This window comes from Rhinopithecus roxellana, chromosome 2, assembly GCF_007565055.1.
Source record: "Rhinopithecus roxellana isolate Shanxi Qingling chromosome 2, ASM756505v1, whole genome shotgun sequence".
Classification (NCBI taxonomy): Eukaryota; Metazoa; Chordata; class Mammalia; order Primates; family Cercopithecidae; genus Rhinopithecus; species Rhinopithecus roxellana.
Genome location: NC_044550.1, coordinates 154,358,755 through 154,382,587, shown reverse-complemented (window position 1 = coordinate 154,382,587; position 23,833 = coordinate 154,358,755). Strand labels below are relative to the sequence as shown.

Genomic DNA, 23,833 nt, shown 5'->3' with positions numbered 1-23,833 from the left:
GGACTACAAAAGAAAATTATATGCTTCTTTTTGAGAGTTTATAGGTCAAAATGGGACTGATTTTTAAGAACGCATGCATTCTGGAGATGTATAGAAAGTCTAGTTACTTATAAATTTTTGGGAAAGAAGTCTGGTACCAGATGCTGGAGTCAGATGATAGGGAAATCTAATCACTTCTGAATTACTCAGATAAGGAGTTTTGCCTCCCGATAGTCGGATTGATTGGCCACCAGGTGATCTTTGCTTTACTCAAGAAGCAAATCGAAGGGTTTCCCTGGCTGATTCTCGCTCACCAACAGGTCCTCCAGGAGCCGGTCTCCCAGCCCTGCCCCTCGCAGCCGTAGCTGCAGCCGCAGCCGATCTGCCAGCCCCTCCACGGCTGTCAAGGTCAGGAGCCCGTCCCCAAACCGCTCCAAGCTGTCCAGTGTGGCGCGCAAGGCTGCTCTCTTGTCCCGCTTCAGCGATTCTTATTCCCAGGCCCGCCTGGACGCGCAGTGCCTGCTGCGGCGCTGCATCGACAAGGCTGAGATCGTTCAGCGGATCATCTACATCGCCACAGTGGTATGTGACCCCTGCGGGACCCCCGGCTCCTTGGGGCAGCGCGGAGACAAGTCTGGTAACGTGAATGGAACAACTTACAAAGACTAGTGGATCCTGAGGTCACAGAAGTGGGGGAGATTCCAGTCTCCCCGTCTGTCTCCTTCCTTCTTTTTCATCCTCCTTCCCTTTCTTCCTCCTTTCCTATTTCCTTCCTTCCTTCCTCCCTTCCTTCCTTCCCTCCCTCCCTCCCTCTTTCCTTCCTTCCTTCTTCCCTCCCTCCCTCCTTTCTTTGCTTTCTCTTTCTCTCTTCCCATCTCTCTCCCTCTCTCCTTCCTTCCTTCTTCCCTCCCTCCCTCCTTTCTTTCCTTCCTCTTTCTCTCTTCCCATCTCTCTCCCTCTCTCCTTCCTTCCTTCCTTCCCCTCTTTCCCTCCCTCTCTCCATCTCTTCCTCCTTCTTTCCTTTATTTCTCCCTTCTTCCTCCATTGTTTCCTTCCTCTCTCTCTCCTTCCTTCCTTCCTTCCTTCCTTCCTTCCTTCCTTCCTTCCTTCCTTCCTTCCTTCCTTCCTTCCTTCCTTCCCTTTCATTACAAATAGTTGGGGGGTGAATCATTTTCACAATCGATAACTATACATATATATATGAATAGTTATATAATACTTATTTAGTTAGTTATATTGACCAGGCATTTGTTTAAGAAGTATCCATAAATACCGGACTATCTCAAATGGGTTTATAAAAAGTTGATTTGCACTGTACCTTTTGTCTAACATGGGCATATTAGACACAGTGAATATATTATTGGTAATGGCTGTCATTTGGTTTCCTTTAGTTCTTAAAAAAAAAAAAATAGAAGGTTGTGATTATGTTAATGCTTCTGCTTATTTAATTAAGAGTAGTTATTAAAACTGCTAACATATCAGCTATTTGAGTATGGCAAATTTTAAAAGTGCATATATGTATCCTTAATTTCCAAAACAAATATGTTTGTTCTATGGGTTAATGCCATACAAAGATACTGAGAGTTCATGAGGAGAATTGTTAAATATTAAGAAACAAAACAAAACATTGGTATGAGAGCAGAATTATCAGAAATACTGAACTTTATCCTGTATTTATTCATTTAAATCAGGGGTTAGCAAACCATGATCTATGGACCATATCTGGACCTGGCTCATATTTCTAAGAGAAATGCTACTGTAAGAATGTAAGAATGTTTTTAGATTTTTAAATGGTTGTAAAAAAAAAAAAAAAAAGACAGAAACTGTGTGTAGTTCAACATGCATACAATATTTGCTATCTGGCTCCTTATAGAAAAATGTTTGCCATCCCCTGGTTTATATAATTAAGAACCACTTACTGAGTTAGTTAAAGCTCTATCAATCTACAGGCCACGTCTTCTTTGCATAACTGAGTTTTCCCAATGCTTACCACACCATAGGCATTTAATAAATATTTGTTGAATTAAAATATGCCAGGAAACATGTCTGAGTCTGGGTATGTGTTTATAACATAAACACTAGACTGATAATTTTCTCTTATTTCTTGACCAGTAATGTGGTATTGCTATGGGCTCATAGCAGGGGATTTATTTCCTTCAATTTCTGCACTGTCCTGTTTCCTGCACTTAGAATTTCTAGAACAATGGTCAACTGTCTTGATGTTAGTGAGCATGGATTATTATATATTTATGTACTTTTCAAAATTAGAGATGTATTTTCTTCCAGATTAAAAATGTTTTTGATCAAATGTGTTTGGTTAGAAGACCAATATGATGTTGAAGCTTGGATTCTTTCTAATTCCTTGCTTTGGATCTCTTCATTTACCTCTTTTCACCAAAAAATTTGCTGCATTTTTATGTGCAGGAGGCATTCCATGTAGCAAAAATGGCATTCAGACATTTCAAGATCCGTGTGAGAAAATCATTGACACCATCTTACGTGGGGTCGAATGACTTTGAGAATGCTGTCTTGGATTATGTCATTTGTCATCTTGATCTATATGATTCTCAAAGCAGTGTCAATGTAAGTGTTGGGTCTCTTATTAGGACTGGTTTACTTCTGCTGCTGCTGTTTATATTGAGTACTAATAACTCAGAAATCCATCCAATATTAGTATTCTATGTAATGAAAAAGAAGAAAGGAACAGCATTCAATTTACTTGGTAGCACCTGCCATTATTGACTGTTTCTTCCTTAAAAATATTATGGGGAAAAATTGTCTGAGTTTCTTTAGATAGGCTGTTATGGTCAGGAGATGGAATATCATAGTACTTAAGAGCAAGGATTTTGGGAAAAGTAAGTATGGATTTGCTTCCTGACTATTGCACTTACTAGCTGTGTGATCTTACAAATTTACTTAATCTCTGTGTGCTTTAGTTTTCCAATCTTTCAGTGGGAGTAAAAATGTTCATTACTCCCTAGAGTCACTGAGAGCATTAAATGAAAGAAAGTAGGCAATTTGCTTAGCACAAGACTTGGTACATAGTTAACACTCAGTAAAAGCAAACTATTATAATGATTGTTATGGATTATGAACAGTTCAGAGTTCTGTGTTGGCACATCATACCCTTGCCCAGAATAGAAAAATAAGGCAATGATAAATAAAAGCCACAGAAGGTTTTTTTCCTTGCCTTTTTAGGACTCTCTTGGCTTTTACTGTGTCATTTCTACTCTGTGTCCTCTTTCCTCCTTCCCTGTGAATGGGTGGCAACATCTTTCTCCTTTTAGCACATGTACTGTTTTTCTGCTTTAACTTGTTTTGGCTCACACTCTCTTTTCCCACCTCCCATCAGTCCTAATATTCTTAGGATGTTAGAGTGTTTTTGTCACAGGCTGGTAACAAGGTGATGCCATCTTTTGTTTTTCAGGATGTGATCCGAGCTATGAATGTCAATCCCAAGATTTCATTCCCTCCTGTCGTCGACTTTTGCCTTCTCAGTGACTTCATCCAGGAGATATGTTGCATTGCCTTTGCAATGCAGGCCTTAGAACCACCCCTAGATATTGCATATGGGGCAGATGGAGAAGTTTTTAATGATTGCAAGTAAGAGACAGAGGAGCAGAAGTTAAGGAATTCATCATGAGTACATTGTCTTGTCTGTTTCCTGAGAACAATTTAGGGAAAAGAACTCTGGGTGGAGAAATTAACAGACACTACCTGATTTCCAGGCCCTACCATATACTTCTCTGTATTCCAGGGCAGGACCCACTCCTGGATTTATTTTCCATTGAACATAACGTATTAGTCTTTGGGGGAGAACTAATGAGGACTTGGAGCCTATCTAGAACATTTTTTAAAAGATGCTCTATAAATACAAATATGCATTACTTTCTATTGGTTTTTATTGCATTACTCAGGCCAGGATTCTCAAAGTATGATGTGTGGATCACCTGCATCAGAATTACTCAAGGTACTTGTTAAAAATACACATTCCTGGATTACATATCCTGATGTTTTATGCAGTAGGGCTAAGATGGGGCTCAGGAATCTGCAATTTAACAACCACCCAGGTGTTCCTTATGCACACTAATGTTTGAAAATTAATGCTCTTGACTCCATTGTCTAGGACCAATAGATTGCTAACAGCTTTTGCAAGATAAATACTCCCTTATAAATTAAAAGACATTAAACTAATTTAAAACATTGTATTGTGATTTCTTGAGATCACAGGGTATAGCTGGAGATTATCTGGGAAGAAATCAAGCTAGTGGTTAAGAACACAGGCTCTGGCCTCAAGCTGCTTAGGTTCAAATTTCAGCTCCACTACCTATTAGCTGTATAATGTTAGTCATGCCACTTAATTTTTCTATTTCTTACTTTCTTCTCTATCCAACGGGGGAAATAATAATGCCTACTTCCTAGGGTTGTAGAAGGTTAGTTGAGATAATTCAAACAAAGCACTTAGGATGCTGTGTAGCATGAAGTGGGTGCCCAGGAAATATTCGCTCTGGGTTTTTGTTCAGGTTGTAAAGTTATGCCCAGCATTCCTGCAAGCTTGCTGATGAGGGAGGATGGATAGTACCACTCAGAATCATTCACTTTCTTTCACTTATGCAAATCACAACAATAATGAACTTTCCAATTGCCTTATAGCATGTCATATTTTCTTGCCATTGCCCTGCTTCTAGTTTCTCCAACATGGATCAACTCATGGAAGAGCTGATATTAGGACATTACACTGCAGTTGGGTCTTTTTGGTTCCCTTACAGAGCACATTATCTTCATTTGTCTCTTTTTATTCCTTTCTCCTTTAAAGGATTGATAGTTCCACTCAGAACCTTTCACCTTTTTGGTTTAAGGAATCTGCACATGTCAAAGACTTCTGTAGGTTCTCTTGCTGACATGCCTTTAACCAGAGGGAATGTGCAGCTTCTAGGGCATTCTCTGGCCTGTGTGCCTGGACATCTGTGCAGCTGGAATTGAATTTTCTAACAATGATTGGATTTGGTTCTACTTCTAAAACTTCACAGAACAAGGCTAACCCTTTTTCAACCTGGCAGCCTTTTGTGCATTTGAAAGCAATTACTTAAATCCTCCTCCTTCTGGCCTCAGGACTTCAGGTTTTCTTCATATGAAGTAGGTTTAGGACTTCTTGACAAATAGATTCATTGTCTTGGTCTGTGCACCTTTTAAAGAAAGTGAACTGACCAGCCTAGAGGGACTAACACCCTTTCTATTCTTATTCTCCATTAATTTAGCTAACTTGCAGTAGTTTTCTCTTTCTTTCTTTCTTTTTTAGCTTTCTGACAGTCTTTATTCATTTTGAGTACTACTGAAATCTGCTGTATTTTTACTTGTACTGTGACTAAACCATATGTCTCCTCTATTTGTGCAAATACTTTTTAGACTCAATTATAGGACCTCATATGTATTCACATTTTATTTTATCTTATTAAATTCAGCTTATTGTTCCAGCCTGCTGAGCTGTTTTTAATGTCATCTGTTGTGTGTGTGTTTTTTTTAGCTAACCACCTGCATCTTTGAGCATGTTTTCTATATTTCATACAACTCATTATACATGATAACTTATCACAGTATTGAGAGAGAGCCCTCAGCATCTTCCTTCGGGTTTCTGTTAATCCATTAATTACCCCTCTTTGGATATGATCATTGAATTAGTTTCCAATCCACCTACTTAAGTTAATCATCCTCCTATATTTCTTTTATTTTGTCCACAAAGACAGCATGAAAAATTCTATGGGAAGCCTGATGGGACTTCAGATAGCTAGTCTATGTCTTTAGAATTCCCCTGAATTGCAACTCTTGTAATCCTGAGAAGAGAAGGAAAACAATTAGTTTGACATGATTTGGTCTTAGCGCATCCATGCTGGGTCCCAGTTACCATTACTTCTTGTTCTAAGAGGCCACAAACATTCTTTAATAACAGAATTTGTTCTATATTTACTCAGATCTGAGCATAATACAAAATGAAAATTCACACTGATGTTTTCCCCTAGATATGCTCCATAATTGCTTAACTTCTCTTTCTTGTTTTGTGTATTGAAAACAGATACCGCCGCAGCTACGATTCAGATTTCACGGCTCCGTTAGTCCTCTATCACGTGTGGCCTGCTCTCATGGAGAATGACTGTGTCATCATGAAGGGAGAAGCTGTCACCAGGAGAGGGGCTTTTGTACGGTGGCCTTGCATAGTGACAGTTCATCCCAAGTGTTTGATTCACAAGTTCGAGAACATTTATAAACCCAGAGATTCTATAAAAGAAGTTTATAAAAAGTTGATAAGATTTCATACAAAGGAGAGGACGGAGATGATCTCGAAAAGAGCTGATTCTTTTCTTTGATTTTTCCGTAATTCTGCATAATTTCCTGGAGTAATTTCTTTACTTCTTGCTTTATTTGGAAGATGGAATCAGTCATGTTTACCTCCTCCATCTTAGAATTACTATGATATTTTAAAAACAAAGCCCTTTGAAGTTATCTTGTAGGAGGATTTCCATAATCCTAAGCATTTAAAATCAATTAACTTTCAGGAAGTGATTTGCCAAATTTTTACTGACAATTCTCTATTTTGAGAAACTGTTAATGTGCCCTGTTTTTCTCTCCTTGGTATGATGTGTATGGAGCAGGGGAATGGAGACAAAGAGGGCAGAGGAGGTGTTAGAGAGGAATGAATCAGTTTGAGAAGGTTGCTTCCTATATCCACTGGCTATAGAACGTTTTGAACCTACAGAATATTACATACTTGAACAGCCTTTAAAATGAAGTCTTAGGTTCCATATGTGAGCCTGTGGGTGTGTACGTGTTGTAGTGGGGATTGGGTGGTGGAACTGGTGGTGCTTGGATGTTCTGCAAGTTTTACCCCTGCCTTTCCTAGAAAGAGTTAAGTGAAGCCCCTTAGTCCAGAATGATTCACCATCGCACAGCTGGCTAATCTCTGTTCCTGTTCTCCTTGAACTGAAGAATAGGGGAAGTGCTTTATGGCAGCTTTCATACATACAGTGGAGAAGGGGAACATTTTATTTTAAAAGAACTTAAGAAAAGGGTTTTTGTAGCTTAAAAATCCCATTACAGTGAATACTATATTAAAATGTTTTGTTCCATAAATGTTGAGCCCTTAGCTGAGCACAGTGGCCCACACCTGTAATCCTAGCACTTTGGGAAGCTAAGGCAGGAGGATTGTTTGAGGAGTTTGAGACAAGCCTGGGCAACATAGCAAGACCTCATCTCTACAAAAAATAAACAAATTAGCTGGGCATGGTGGTGCATACCTATAGTACCAGCTACTTGGGAGGCTGAGGAGGGAGGATTGCTTGAGCTGGAGAGGTTGAGGCTATGTGAGCCATGATTGTGCCACTGCACTCCAGCTTAGGTGACAGAGTAAGATCCTGCCTTTTTTTTTTTTTTTTTTTTTCTTTTTTTTGAGATGGAATCTCGTTCTGTTGCCCAGGCTGGAGTGCAGTGACATGATCTCAGCCCACTGCAACCTCCGCCTCCTGGGTTCAAGCGATTCTCCTGCCTCAGCCTCCTAAGTAGCTGGGATTACAGGCGCATACCACCACACCGAGCTAATTTTCATACTTTTAGTAGAGACGAGGTTTCACCATGTTGGTCAGGCTGGTCTCAAACTCCTGACCTCGTGATCCACCCACCTCGGCCTCCTGAAGTGCTGCGATCAAAGGCATAAGCCACAACACCCGGCCTGAGAGCCCGTCAAAAAAAAAAAAAAAAAAAAAAAAAGGTCGAGCCCATAGAAATAGATATTGGATTTTATTGATCTGACAGCTACACATGTTCTACAATAAAACATACTTCCTGCTCCTACAGCAGTCACTTTCTGTTAAGAAGATTCTATCTGCAGTGCAGTTTGGAAAGGAGGGAGAAGAAATACCCACTATTCTTATGTTTTACATCAAATAGCAATTGCCTTTTAACTTCCTTCTTCTCTCCCATCAAGCTTATCATGAACATTTGTCCAAGCTTAAACCCTAAAACAAAATAATGGGAAGTTCTTCCTAAAACAAAGAATTTGTAAAAGAAAGGGGTTGAATTAAGGGAAATTTTAAGGATTTTACCAGTAAAATCTCATTTTAGTGAATATAGCTTTCTCCTTATTCATTTAGTTAGAAAGCAGATAGGCAGTAGTGGTGTTTCATTCATTCATCCAATGATATTTATTTATTCAATAGTTATTTATGACCCAAACACTGTATTTATGTGCTAGAGATTTAGCAACAAATAAAACAGATACAAATCTCTACCCACATGGAGCTTACATTCTCCAGCACTAACAAACTCCTATGTAATTTCCAATAGCTTACTCACAAAAACATTCTACTGGCATCAAACACCAGAATATCCCAAGTTTCATTGTAATGGGATTCTATTTAAAAAGTACCCTGAAGTTATTGCCACATATTGGGCAGCAATAGGAAGTGAAAGGAGTGTAGCTTGTGCAGATGATCAGTAATGGGCAAGTGTAATCATATCAGTAAGATTCTTATTCTATGGGATATGCATATTGTTTTAAGCCATGACAGTTTTCACAAACTCCTGACTATGTCTCTCTCTTTCTCTCTCTTTTTTAAGTGGAATTCGGTGCGATCTCTAAGTCGATGTCGAAGCAGGAGTTTAAGTCCCATTTGCCCCCGTAGCCAAATTGGTTTAAGCACGGTACATATCTATCTAATCATTTTTACACAAAATTCGTCTATAGTTGGCATTTTTTTTTTTTTTGCTTCAGCAGTACAAAAGAGATGATTATAAGTCTACAGGTGGAAAGAGAACCTGTTGCAATAATGCTAGCTCCAAACTGATTTTTATATTACTGTAGGCTAAAGAATTTATTATTCTAGAAAGAAGTAGAGGTAGTTTTATCTTTCTTTCTTAGTTCAAGGAATAGTAGATTTTATGTATTTCATAGTTTTATTTTTATCTTTGGATGAAATGGGCTATTAGATATCAGATAGTGGACTAAAGAGAGAATGGGATACCTTGGTCAACTGATCTTGGCACAAGTCCCTGCTTCCTCTAGAAATTTGTGTATGAGTTTGGAGAAATTGCTCAAATGGTCTGGATTTCAATACCTTATAAACGGCATTGCAGGTATTAATGTGTCTTCAACTTCAAATTAGAAAAAATAAGGTTTTTTGTGTGTATTAGTTTTTGGAAAGATTGTTAATACTTCTGTTAAAGAAAAAAAGAACAGCAAAACCATCATGAAAACTATGAAGATAACATCCCTAAAAACATGATTATGGGCTGAGTAGGGTCGCCCATACCTGTAACTCTAGCACTTTCACAGGCTGAGGTGGGAGGATTGCTTGAGCCCAGGAGTTTGAGACCAGCTATGGCAACATGGGGAAACATCGTCCCTACAAAACAAAACAAAAATCCTCCCCCAAATTAGCTGGGCATAACAAAAAACTCCCCCCCCCAAATTAGCCAGGTATGGTGGCATGTACCTGTAGTCCCAGCTACCTATGAGGCTGAGCTGGGAGTATCACCTGATCCCAGGGAGGTCGAGGCTGCAGTGAGCCATGATTGTACCACACTGCACTGTAGCCTGGGTGAGAGAGTGAGACCCTGTCTTAAACAAAACAACCCCCCCCAAAACAATTTAAAAAACTATGATTCACCACTATTAATTTGTTCAACACATATTTAGTCAGTGCCTTTTGAATACAGGGTTAGAACAAGACATGTGGGCAACAAGAAGGCTAACAATGTGCTATTCCTCCAAATAATAATTATTTAAATATTTGTTCGACCTTGTTTTAGAGAGAGTGGTAGTGAAGGAGAATCACATTCGGCAACCCTACATATTTTTCTGAAACTGCTTCTAGCATGCAGCTGTAGACTCAAAGTTGCAAAACTTCCTCAGCAAAACAAAAACAAAACCAAAAACTCCACAGTTGATGAGACCCAGCTTCCTTACTGATTTTTTTCTTTTTTTTATACTTTTAAGTTCTGGGTTATATGTGAAGAACATGCAGTTTTGTTACATAGGTATACACATGCCCTGGTGGCTTGCTGTACCCATCAACCCGTCGCCTGCATTAGGTATTTCTCCTAATGTTATCCCTCCCCTAGGCCCCCAATCCCCTACAGGCCCCAGTGTGTGATGTTCCCTCTCCCTGTGTCCATGTGTTCTCATTGTTCAACTCCCATTTATGAGTGAGAACATGCAGTGTTTGATTTTCTGATCTTGTGATAGTTTGCTGAGAATGATGGTTTCCAGCTTCATCCATGTCCCTGCAAAGGACATAAACTCATACTTTTTATGGCTGCATAGTATTTTGTGGTATATATGTACCACATTTTCTTAATCCATTCTATCATTGATGGACATTTTGGGTTGGTTTCAAGTCTTTGTTTTTGTGAGTAGTGCTGCAATAAATGTATGGGTTCATGTGTCTTTACAGTAGAATGATTTATGATCATTTGGGTGTATGCCCAGTAATGGGATTGCTGGGTCAAATGGTATTTCTAGTTCTAGATCCTTGAGGAATTGCCACAATCTCTCCCACAATGGTTGAACTAATTTATACTCCCACCAACAGTGTACAAGCATTCCTATTTTTCCACAACCTCTCCAGGATGTGTTGTTTCCTGACTTTTTAATGATTACCATTCTAACTGGCGTGAGATGGTATCTCATTGTGGTTTTGATGTGCATTTCTCTAATGATCAGTGATGATGAGCTTTTTTTCATATGTCTGTTGGCTGCATAAATGTCTTCTTTGGAGAAGTGTCTGTTCATATCCTTCACCCACTTTTTGATGGGGTTGTTTTCTTTCTTGTAAATTTGTTTAAGTTCTTTGTAGATCCTGGATATTAGCTCTTTGTCAGATGGAGAGACTGCAAACATTTTCTCCCATTCTGTAGGTTGCCTGTTCACTCTAATGATCGTTTCTTTTGCTGTGCAAAGGCTCTTTAGTTTATTAGATCCCATTTGTCAATTTTGGCTTTGCCGATACTTATGTCCTGAATGGTATTGTCCAGGTTTTCTTCTAGGATTTTTGTGGTCCTAGGTCTTACATTTCAGTGTTTGGTCCATCTTTAGTTGATTTTGGTAAAAGATACAAGGAAGGGGTCCAGTTTCAGTTTTCTGCATATGGCTAGCCAGTTTTCACGACACCATTTATTAAATAGGGAATCTTTTCCCCATTGCTTTTTTTTTTGTCAGGTTTGTCAAAGATCGGATGGTTGTAGCTGTGAAGTTTTATTTCTGAGGCCTTTGCTCTGTTCCATTGGTCTATATATCTGTTTTGGTACAAGTACCATGCTTGGTTACTGTAGCCTTATAGTATAGTTTGAAGTTGAGTAGCATGATGCCTCTAGCTTTGTTCTTCTTGCCTGGGATTTTCTTGGCTAGGAGGGCTCTTTTTTGGTTCCACATGAAACTTAAAGTAGTTTTTTCCAATTATGTGAAGAAAGTCAGTGGTAGCTTGATGGGGATAGCATTGAATCTATAAATTACTTTGGACAGTATGGCCATTTTCACAATATTGACTCTTCCTATCCATGAGCATGGAATGTTTTTCCATTTCTTTGTGTCCTCTCTGATTTCCTTAAGCAGTGGTTTGTAGTTCTCCTTGAAGAGGTCCTTCACATCCCTTGTAAGTTGTATTTCTAGGTATTTTATTCTCTTAGTAGGAATTGTGAAAGTGAGTTCACTCATGATTTGGCTCTCTGTCTGTTATTGGTGTATAGGAAAGCTTGTGATTTTTGCACATTGATTTTGTATCCTGAGACTTTGCTGAAGTTGCTTATCAGGTTAAGGAGGTTTTGGGCTGAGACGATGGGGTTTTCTAAATACACAAGCATGTCATCTGCAAACAGAGACAATTTGACTTCCTCTTTTCCTAATTGAAAACCCTTTATTTCTTTCTCTTGCCTGATTGCCCTGGCCAGAACTTCCAACACTATGTTAAATAGTAGTGGTGAGAGAGGGCATCCTTGTCTTGTGCCGGTTTTCAAAGGGAATGCTTCCAGTTTTTACCATTCAGCATGATATTGACTGTGGGTTTGTCATAAATAGCTCTTATTATTTTGAGATATGTTCCATCGATACCTAGTTTATTGAGAGTTTTTAGCATGAAGCGGTGTTGAATTTTATCAAAGGTCTTTTCTGCATCTATTGAGATAATCATATAGGTTTTGTCATTGGTTCTGTTTATGTGATGGATTACGTTTATTGATTTGCGTATGTTGAACCAGACTTGCATCCCAGGAATGAAGCCCACTTGATCATGGTGGATAAGCTTTTTGATGTACTGCTGGATTCAGTTTGCCAGTATTTTATTGTGGATTTTCGCATCGATGTTCATCAGGGATATTGGCCTGAAATTTTTTTGTGTGTGTGTCTCTGTCAGGTTTTGGTATCAGGATGATGCTGGCCTCATAAAATGAGTTAGGGAGGATTCCCTCTTTTTCTATTGTTTGGAATAGTTTCAGAAGGAGTGCTACCATCTCCTCTTTGTACGTCTGCTGTGAATCCATCTGGTCCTGGACTTTTTTTGGTTGGTAGGCTATTAATTAGTGCCTCAATTTCAGAACTTGTTATTGGTCTATTCAGGGATTCGACTTCTTTCTGGCTTAGACTTGGGAGGGTGTATGTGTCCAGGAATTTATCCATTTCTTCTAGATTTTCTAGTTTATTTGTGAAGAGGTGTTTATAGTATTCTCTAATGGTAGTTTGTATTTCTGTGGGATCAGAGATGATATCCCCTTTATCATTTTTTATTGCATCTATTTGATTCTTCTCTCTTTTCTTCTTTATTAGTCTGGCTAGCAGTATATCTATTTTGTTGATTAAAAAAAAAACAGCTCCTGGATTCATTGATTTTTTGAAGGGTTTTTCATGTCTCTGTGTCCTTCAGTTCTACTCTGATCTTACTTGTTTCATGTCTTCACGAAGTTCTTTTGCTGTGTTCAGCTCCATCAGGTCATTTATGTTCTTTTCTACATTGATTATTCTAGTTAGCAATTCGTCTAACCTTTTTTCAAGATTCTTAGCTTCCTTGCATTGGGTTAGAACATGCTCCTTTAGCTTGGAGTTGTTTGTTATTACCTACATTCTGAAGCCTGCTTCTGTCAGTTCATCAAATTCATTCTCCATCCAGTTTTATTCCCTTGCTGGTGAGGAGTTGTGATCCTTTGGAGAAAGAAAGGCATTCTGGTTTTTGGAATTTTCAGCCTTTTTGCACTGGTTTTTACCCATCTTTGTGGATTTATCTACCTTTGGTCTTTGATATTGGTGACCTTTGGATGGAGTCTTTGAGAGGATGTGCTAATCCTTTCTGTTTGTTTCTTTGCCTTTTAACACTCAGGTCCCTCTGCTGTCAGCCTGCTGGAGTTTGTGGAGGTCCACTCCTGACGCTGTTTGCCTGGGTATCACCAGCAGAGGTTGCAGAGCAGCAAAGATTGCTGCCTGTTCTTTCCTCTAGAAGCTTCGACCTAGAGTGGCATCTGCCAGATGCCAGCCAGAGCTCTCCTGTATGAGGTGTCTGTTGGCCCCAATTGGGAGGTGTCTCCCAGTCAGTATACACAGGAGTCAGGGCTCCACTTGAGAAGGCAGACTGACCCTTAGCAGAGCTCAAATGCTGTGCTGGGAGGTTCCTTGCTCTCTTCAGAGTCATCAGGCAGGGATGTTTAAGTTTGCTATAAGCCCCTGACTAGGGCTGCTGCCTTTTTTACAGAGATGTCCTGTACAAAGAGGAGCAATCTGCCAGTCTGGCCACAGCAGCCTTGCTGAACTGCAGTGTGCTCCACCCAGTTTGAACATCCCAGCAGCTTTGTTTACACTGTGGCCATAAAACCTTCTACTCTAGTCTCAGCAATGGCGGACGCCCCTCCCCCCACCAAGCTTGACCGTCCCAGGTGGATCTCAGATTGCTGCTGTGCTGGCAGCCAGAATTTCAAGCCAGTGGATTTTAGTTTCCTGGGCTCCGTGGGGGTGGGACCCGCTGAGCCAGACCCGTTGGCTCCCTGGCTTCATCGCCCCCTTTTCAGGGGAGTAAATGGTTCTGTCTCCCTGGTGTGCCAGACGCCACTGGGATATGAAAAAAAAAAAAAAAAAAAAAAAAAGCCCCTGCAGCTCGTTTGGTATCTGCCCAATTGGCCGCCCAGTTTTGTGCTTGAAACCCAGGGCCCTGGTGAGGTAGTCACTGGAGAAAATCGCCTGGTTTGCGAGTTGCGAAGACCGTGGGACAAGCGCAGTATCTGTGTCCGAGTTCCTCAGGCTCAGACCCTCAGGGCTTCCCTTGGGTAGGGGGAGAATTCCCTGGCCCTTTGCACTTCCCAGGTGAGGCGACGCCCCACCATGCTTAGGCTCGCCCTCCGTGGGCTTCACCCTCTGTCCAACCAGTCCCAATGAAATGAACTGGGTACCTCAGTTGGAAATGCAGAAATCACTTGCCTTCTGTGTTGATCTCGCTGGGTGCTGCAGACCAGTGCTATTCCTATTCGGCCATCTTGAATTTCCTCCCCCTTAGTGACTTTAATAAGCATCTGTAGTGACTCCCCCAGCTCCTTATCATACATCCTTTCTGGATCTGATGGATGCTAGATTTGGGAGGGACACAAAAATGGCAAAAACGTTATCTTCTCTGAATAGATCTTAATATAGGAAGATCACGAGATCGTGTCTTTTGCAGGAACATGGATGGAGCTGGAGGTCATTATCTTTAGCAAACTAACACAGGAACAGAAAACAAAATACCTTTCTCACTTATAAGTTGGAACTAAATGATGAGAACACATACACAAAGAGGGAACAGCAGACACTGGGGCCCACCAGAGAGTGGATGATGGGAGAAGGGAGAGGATCGGGAAAAATAACTAATCAGTACTAGGCTTAATATCTGGGTGATGAAAATCTTTCCAAAAATCCCCCATGACAAGGTTTTACCAATATAACAAACTTGCAGATGTACCCCTAAACTTGAAAAGAAAAATAAAGTATAGGAAAGAGAAAGATTATTATGATTTAAACAGATTAGCTGAATGTGATACAGTCAACAAATCAATACATCCATACTATGATACAATATGATAGTCAATAAAAGAAGCAGAAAGGGCTAGAGTCATCAGATGAGATAGAGATTCCTCCCAGATTTGGTCATGAGGAAGGCATTCATGGAGGAGGTAGTATTTAATTTGGTGTTTTAGAATGGGTGGATTTCAATGGGCTAGGAAATTGGGAAGGAATATTCAGGTGAAGAAAATGACCTAAAAAATGATAGGCAAATGGAAAAGTCATGCATCTAACACAATCCTTTTGCTCTTGGAGATTTCATATAGCTTCATTATCCTTTTTCATGAATAAGTATTTATGGTAAGTAAAAGCAAAGCAATAGTGCAGTTAGTGGACTGGTAAATAAAAAGGAAACCTTGGGAGCGTGATACTGAGAGAACCACAATTCCCCATTCTAAGGGGAAGTGGCATATCAGAAGAAAATACCATTAGATACTTATTGTGCAACAGCCATGTCAAATTCTAACTCCGGAATCTCATTGAAAGGCTTATTCATAGGCAATGTCCTCTGTGAGAATCCCCTATACCTTCTCTTTCTTATGTTGTGCTCAGAAAGAACACATTAATTTAAACTTTAGATGAGAATAGAATCTAATTTCAAAAGTGTGACTGCAGCCAACTTTCTATCTGTTTCCATCATCCCCTTGCCACAACAAAACTGGGTATACCTGCAAAATAAAATACAAATAGTTTTGGTTAGTCAGGTTTATTTTTGCTTATGTGGGGTCTTGATTCATTCAGAATGGATTCCATCTTTATCAGCATCTATTTATCTAGAGTGTTTGAAAGCTCAGAGGAAGGATGATGCTTGTAGCCAGTTACTCCTGACCGGCTATGTCAGAGACTTGTGGTTCCAGTGCAGTACCTTCTACTTAGTGAAAGTAAAGATGAGATTTGAAAGATGATGATTTTCTGGTTGCCTGGTGACCCTTCTTAATAGAACAGAGTTTATGACTTATAATTTTTATAAAGGATCTTTCGGAGATTATATCATCATTTTAGCTTTAATTTGTGAGATTTGACTTCAGTATGGCTGCTCTTAGGCCAATGAACCCAGCTTTTAACTAATAATATAATTTAAACCAAATTGAGTGTTCACATACTTCAGAAGTCTAAAAAGAATCATAATAGCCAAACTTAGGGTGAAAAATCATAGTGCTAAAGTGCCTCAGAGCAAGCTATTTGGGTGGTTTTAGGGGGAAAAAATATGCCAAAAGAATTCATCTTTTGAGCTCTATCTACTGTGTAATTCACATTATTCTTTTACATTTTCCAGATGTCTCGAAGTCGGAGTCCTTCTCCAATAAGATGTGGGTTGCCAAGTAAGTGGGATTAGTTCAGATGGATCAAATTTTCTGCTTTTTAATAGTCCTTCTAGTACTTAGCACTGAGCAGCAAAATGAATGTTTTGCTTCCTAGGGAGCATCTTTTTCTTGCTCCTCACACCTTTCATGTCTGGGCCTCTGGCTGATAGTACCTTGGCAGGACCCATGGGTCATGTAGAAGGAGCTTCCAACCAAGAGGCTTCATTGCCGTAAACCTAGATTAACTGCCTCTTTCATTTAGGTGCTTCCAAAAGAAAATTGAAGAACATGACCATAATAATGAACTGTTTATTTTTCTCCCTAGGATTTTAAAACCACCAGACCTGCTCCTTTGTCCCAGTGTGTGGAAACAGCCGCCTTCTCTGGTGCCTCCATCTGCCTTCTGTGTCTGCCTCAGACCTCACTTAAGATAATGTCAAAAGACAATTCTGTGTATCGCTCCATGCAGAGAGTTAAATGTTTTGGCTTGACACATGTGTAACTTTAGATATATTGCATTCTATTTTATTTTATAGATACTAATTCCATTAATTTCATAAAAATGATTGTATAGGCATTTAGGATCATATTCATTCGAAGCAAAGTCCATTACAACGGGTCAGGATTTCCATCTCAAAACACTGGGCTCTTTTATGGGAACTATGTGAACTGAAGTGGAAAGCATTTACCATGTTGAGGCCAAAAGAAAAGATGAATCATTTCGGTTTGTAGATGGATCATTAAGTATAATTGTTGGTATCAGCTTTAGCTCAAAACCAGTATTAGGTGTTTCAGTTTCCTTTTACAGTTTGGAAGAGAGCCCTAATCTCAGGTTGGGGAGCTCATGTTAGTAGCAGTGACTTAAGGCTAAGTGTAGAAGATAATTTAAGATATATTTTCTTTATATATTAGCCCACTAATTATATTTATTAGTTGGCTTGTTTTTCTGTTCTGATTTTGAGAGTGCCCAATTTGGTTTAGTTGAGTAATGAATGTCAAAGCTACTTAGTTGAGAAAATTTCCTCATTCCATAAATGTAGAACAGTGATTTGATTAGAAGCCAGCATTGAGATAAATGTTAATTACCTCAGGCATATCTCCTGGGAATATTTCAAACTGTTTTAATGCGTGTGTTATATATAAAAGTTTCTTGGGACATGCTCTTCATCTGTTCTACCTAGTTATTTGCAAATTCAGACCTGTTGAACTCTATCTGACGAAAACTATTTAAACTCAAGGCCCAAACTAGGGGCAGCATTTACTGATATTAAATTGAGTATATATCTCTTGACTTCTTCACTGTCAAATACTTTTGAAACTTCACGTTCAAAATGAGAATGGAATGTTGCTTTCTTGCAATAAGTAATGTTCTTTCTGCCTTTTTTCACTTTTAAGCCAGTCTTAAACACAAGCCTCACAAACATCTACTTTCTCCATATACCTTTGAGAGAGACATTGAATTAGCCTCAGCTCAGTTTTGCATAAGCTCAGTGCCAGAACCAGTACCTGATGCTTTTCAGGTGAAAACAAAACAGCTTATCTAAAGCACCTTACCCCTGTGCTGGAGGTTTGTGGGGCCTCTTCAGTGCCTGCCCCTTGAGTCTAATGGTCACCACCTCATTCTAAAGTATGAGTTGAATTTTTTGCCCTCTTTGCACATTTACATAGTCATCACTTTGAAGCAATGCAGTGTGTTGGCAGGAGCACTATCTGCCTAGGTAACTATTAGTCATGACTTGGTCATCAGCTTGCTTTGTGGCATTGAGCAAGTTACTTCACTTCTCTGAGTCTTGGTTTTATCATAGGGTGAGGAGGTTGGATACTATTAGTGCCTCTCTTAACCCTACAGACTCAGTGTTCCCTTTTATAACAAGTGTTTTATTCTGAATATGAAATGAAAATCAAAGTTAATATAATCATTTATGTGCACAAATAATTTTAAGCAATGAACATAGTACCCTAACTATAATATAAAGCAGAAAAAAGAAGGCAATTTTTAATAAAATAAAATTTATTTCAATAAAAAAGCTTGGGTATAACCACTCTGGAAGAAAAAATTAAGTCATTAGATGGCTGAACCTGCGTGTAGAGCCACCAGCTACAAATGAAGATCAATGTGTGTATTGGCAACAGAAAATCATGGTGTTGCCATTGGATGTGACTTTCTGAAGTGGTGGGAAACTCTTGCTGACGTTTTAAACAAGAAAAACTTACAGTCTTGTCCTGATTTACACAGCAGTCGCATTCCTGGAAATTTCAAGTGTATATTAAAACCATGAAACAGTTACTGTGTGTTATATATTAAAAGGTCCTCACTAATATCTCACTAAGTAATGAGAATGCCTGCATACCAGATTTTTTTTTCAGGAGCCAAGCACATATACCGACTTGGAAAAAGGCACAGGTAGCTCACTTTATTTGCTTCCTACCCTGCCTGGCCACTTGCTGTTTCTTAAGCTTCTAATTTGAGCTGTAACTACACGAGGGAAGCTAAATAGTCTGGAAAATTTTTGGAAAGAATCCACAGAGCCAAAGGAGACTGACTGACCTATACTCATTTTATCTGGTGATGTACCTTACCCTTAGAGACTTCAAAAAATGAAAAGCTCTTATTTTGTAACCTGGGTAAGTGTTAGTTTCTATTTTTGGCTTAACATCTAATAATAACATTTAAAAAGTGCTTTTGTAACTATTAGTTATTTGCAATAAAATACTTTCCTTCCACAGTCCCAAGTTCAATGATGTCCTTTACCCATCTATAATCTCTGTATTCATCCATTTTCACACTGCTATAAAGAACTACTTAGACTGAGTAATTTATAAAGAAAGAGGTTTTTTAATTGACTCATAATTCCACACAGCTGGGAAGCCTCAGGAAACTTACAGTCATGGCATAAGGTAAAGGAGAAGCAAGTGCCTTCTTCACAAGGTGGCAGGAGAGAGAGTTCAAGGAGGGAACTGCCAAGCACTTTTAAACCATCATATCTTGTGAGAACTCACTATCATGAGAACAGCATGGGGGAAACTGCCCCCATGATCCAGTCACCTCCCACCAGGTCCCTCCCTTGACACATAGAGATTACAATTTGAGATGAGATTTGGATGGGGACACAGAACCAAACCATATCAATGTCTGTGGCCCAAACCAGGACCATAAATTCATTCAGAAATACTTACTGCACCCTGCTCTGAGGAAGACCATGGGATTGCTGCAATTCCATATTGTAGCCTTAATTGCTAGCTATATTTTATTCACAGCTCATTATCATGTTCAAGACACTTTCTCTGAGTAGTGCTTTACCATTTTTGTGGAGCTTTCACTTACATTATTTCACTTACCACAGCAATCTAGGCGTGTCAACTTTATATGTAAAGAACCTGTTCATCCAATACACTATTCAGTCTTGTTCCAAGACTGACTTTTATTTCAGAATGAGATTCTATCCTGTTCTTTTTGTTTCTTCATGACATACAATATCAGTTTTTCTGTTTATTGATTGTTCATTTATTCATTCATAGTCTTATTGAATACCTCCTCTTGCTACCCATAATATACACTTCCAGGGATATAGTGGTGGACAAGGCTCTGATTTTTATGGAGTTTTATGTAATGTCCAGTTGCATTCCTTGATGATTTTTGTGTCATAGAGAGCAGATATGATGGAAGAAATAAATAAAATAAGAGTATAGCAAAATTAAAAGAGAAAATGTTATATATCAGTTGAAGGATTTAAATACATGAATTTATGGAGCAAATACGTGTACATAAAAAACTTTGAAAGGTACTAGTAGAAAAATAGTACGATGAAGTACAAAATAGAGTGTAACTCAATTATGCCAGCCACAGGTGAATTACTCAGTCCTTTAACAAAGATGTATTAAGCCTATAATCCTAGGATCATTAATAATAAAATGAGTGTAGGGAGAAGGACAGGCTCATAAGATCAGTTCTTGCACCTCCCATGACCATAGCTGGGTGCTCCACCTGCTGTATTCCTAAGTAAATGCAATTTGCAGGTCATTCTAATTTCCTTTTAAGTACCCCACAAATCCTTCATGAGGTAAATTGCTGCCAATAGCATTCTATAACGTTTGGGTTGAGTGGAAGATTTCTTAGTAGTATTGCTTTGAATAATTTCATGCCTATAATTAAAGGCAAGGTGCTATGGAGCTTTTTAAGCAACTAATGTTACACACCACATGAAGTCATTGAAACATGAGCCCAGGGGCCCCCATAGGTAAGTGACATTCAGTATATGCCACTTAAATACCAAAGCAGTGAAGTGCATTGGCCTTACTTAATAGAGCATGGGCAGAGTCTTTAAAAATAAAGCAGAAACTAATTTTCTTATTTCAAAATGAAATGCAATGGGACAATTTTACTCTTAAAAAACTGCCTACTGGGTGTCAGCATGAACATCGTACTTTCGATAGCATTATTGACAACTGCCTATCAACACCAAGAAGCTATCTCTATTCTTTGCTGGGTAAGCAATAAATGAATGTAATAAATGGTTATGTTACAGGTTTATTTCAATGTAGTTTAAGCCATAATTTTGGAGATACAGTGGAAATAAGTGTATTAAAATGTGGGATAAAATATGTCTTACAAAGCTATTTAGTAATTAATTGTCATTTGATGAATCAGACACTTCAACAATTGATTTCTGTGAATTGGACACGTCAATAATTGATTTCTGGGGTTAGGATGCTGAGGATTGAGCAGGACATTTTCCTCCTACTTATTTCTGTTTTCTTAGGCCAGGGAACAGGTTTCAGAACCATGTCTTTAGAATAATAGACTTAGGATTGGCCCAGCTCCGTGGGTCACAAGTTTGAAGTTGGAATGGAAAAACGTTATTTGTTCATTCATCATTCATTCATTTAAGAAGCACTTGCTGGTGCTTTATTAAGTAGTGTTCCAGGTACTGCATTAGACTCTGAGGATAGGATGGTGAGAAAGACTTTCAGTTGTGGAGAGAGTGCTCTCAGTACTCCTTGGCAGTGTGTACCTATGGGATAGATCTGTGATCTTTATGAAAGATGGGGCAGTGGTTGTTAATGACATCTGGTTTGGGAGATAATAGTAAGTCCATGATGTTGATAGAGGGTTGATTCAATCTTTCCTGGCACTGTCACCTGGAAGCCCAGACTTTGCAATGTGTAATAACTCATTCAGGCTTCAAACAGGAGGTGTCCCTGCCCAGTGTAACATACAGTGAGAATGGATCTGAGAAAATCCAGATGCTGCCTAAGTAAGGTGCTGAAAATGCCAAGCAGGGCCCAAAGGACCCTGCACGCACAGTTAGGAATAAGGCTTTAGAACCAGAGAAGACACCGAGGTTGGAGAATCTACTTTCCACAGAATTACTTTCAGGAGCCCTGCCTAGGAAGGCCTCCCCACTCCACACTTTATTAGCAAATTCCTGACATTTCACTTTTAGAATTTTACTCAGACTGAAGAAGTTGAAGGATGTTAGAATGCAAATGTACATAACTCAGAGCAGTAACCCCATAGCATGAATGAGGTTTTAGATTCTTCCTGAAAGTCATATGGGTAGAGGGAGCAATACAGACTCATAGGGCCCTTAGTACATGATCAGGGTTGGCAGGTTGTGTAAGGAAGACTTTTTTTTCTCTGAGTTGAATAGTCAAGGGCACGAAACCACGTTTTGTCTATTCCACTGTTGTGTTTGGCATGAACGCAGTCTTACTGGCCTGTGAGAGAGTTGTGGTTTTCTAAGGCAGCTTCACCTTAGAAATGGTTATCTTCGATCCAAGATCTATTTGTCTATACTATAGACTGTTGCTTATGACACCTCTTTGTTGCAAATCATTGACTTGCTCTGATGTGACTAACTTCTGTTTTTTCTTAGTTTGATTTGAAATTTCCTAACTGGAAAAAAAAAGTTTGGGGAGGAGGCAGGGAAAGAAAAATAAAAGAAAAACTCCCTAATTTTCTTTGATTGGAAAAATATATTTCTTCTAGATGTTCTAAGAATGATGGCATAACTTAATACTTTTTATTGATAATTTGGCAGAAAGCTTAGGATGTTCATAGGTTTCCCAAAATATCTTCTGAAAGATACTAATAACTGGTACTTAATCCAGCATTTACCATGTACCTGACATTGTGCCAAAACTTTACATTATTAAACTCATTTCACACAGGGAGAAGCTGAGGCTTAAGGTTATTATTAAGTAATCTGCCCCAGGTCACATAGCTAGTAAATGTTGAGTGAAGGTTCAAACCCAGATTTTCTGACATTGAACCTACCCTCTTGTCAATAACTCTATAGGATGTCAGTATGATTTAGAGTGAAAATGAGTCCTATGGTCAGACAGGCCTGGAAAACACTGAGGTAAGAGTGAGTTTAACAGGTCTTCTCCTAATCCTCTACTGTGCATGGGAATCTTTTAAGAAGAAGAATGTAATATCCAGCATTCTCCAAACATTTCACCAAGGAACCCCTTTCTTCATGAAGCTCTTACCACTGTACTGTGCCAGAAGATCTGTTTTAGAAAACGCTTCCTTGGGACCTGTTTCCTTCAAATTAAAGATGTTGTTGACCATTTGGAGTTATGTTTTATCACCAGATAAACAGAGTTTTCACCCAAAAAATTATCTACTAAGTAAAACGTCAAAACCTTTTACAGAAATCTCTTTATATATCTATGTTTTCCTTTCGTCTATTCTATCTTTCCCTTTCGTCTATTTTCTACACCCTTCTATCAACTGTATCATAAAATAAAATTCACTTGAGCCCTAATATTTATGTCAGTGTTGTTTTTCCTGTGTTTCTATTTTTCCTTAAGTCTCTTACCGTGTTATACCTTTTCATCTTCACTTCTATTTTTCCTCCCTGCTTCTCTTATAAATTCTTTCTTTCTCATAGTTTCAGTTTTCCTAGTTAATCTCCTTGATGCAAAGCCATTTATACTTCTTAAATACAGGTACCCATAAGCCAGGCACAGAAAGACAAAAATATCACATGTTCTCACTCATGAGGGAGTTAGAAAAAGTTGATCCCATGGAGGTAGAAAGTAGAATGATAGTTACTAGTGGCTGGGATGGGTGCGTGTCTTTTGGGGGGATTGTGGGGAGATAAAGAGAGGTGTGTTAATAGGTACAAACATACATGCAGATAGAATAAGTTCTAATGTTCAATAGCACATTAGGGTGACTACAGTTAATAACAACATATATTTCAAAATATCTAGAAGAGAGGGCTTGCGATGTTCCCAACACAACAAAATGATAAATGCTCAAGGTGATGGATATCCTAAATACTGTGACTTGATTATTACACATTCTATGCATGTAACAAAATATGATATGTACCCCATAAATATGTAGAAATATTAAGCATCAAAAAATTTACGAAAAAATACAGGCACCTAATCTTAAATGGAATTATGAACCAATGAAGGTGACAAATACATATTATTCAAAATTAGGACACTAAATAGCATTTCATATGAAGATTCATTT

General features: G+C 38.9%; 1 protein-coding gene across 4 annotated transcripts in view; it reads left to right on the top strand.

Annotated features, from left to right (window-relative positions):
- SPATA18 (spermatogenesis associated 18) overlaps positions 1-19,074 on the top strand; it is a 44,788-nt gene extending 25,714 nt beyond the window's left edge. For 2 of the 4 annotated variants that reach the window (XM_030916524.1, XM_010383587.2), the window contains 7 exons: positions 300-561; positions 2,404-2,562; positions 3,407-3,582; positions 6,050-6,173; positions 8,587-8,670; positions 16,314-16,359; positions 16,667-19,074. In XM_030916524.1, coding sequence (XP_030772384.1) covers positions 300-561; positions 2,404-2,562; positions 3,407-3,582; positions 6,050-6,173; positions 8,587-8,670; positions 16,314-16,359; positions 16,667-16,674 — 859 coding nt within the window. In that variant the 3' untranslated portion in view covers positions 16,675-19,074. Of the gene's footprint in view, positions 1-299; positions 562-2,403; positions 2,563-3,406; positions 3,583-6,049; positions 6,224-8,586; positions 8,671-16,313; positions 16,360-16,666 lie in introns of all 4 variants that reach the window. The other 2 variants (XR_750170.2, XM_010383586.2) reach the window with 2 other exon arrangements.
- Positions 19,075-23,833: the final 4,759 nt, after the last annotated feature.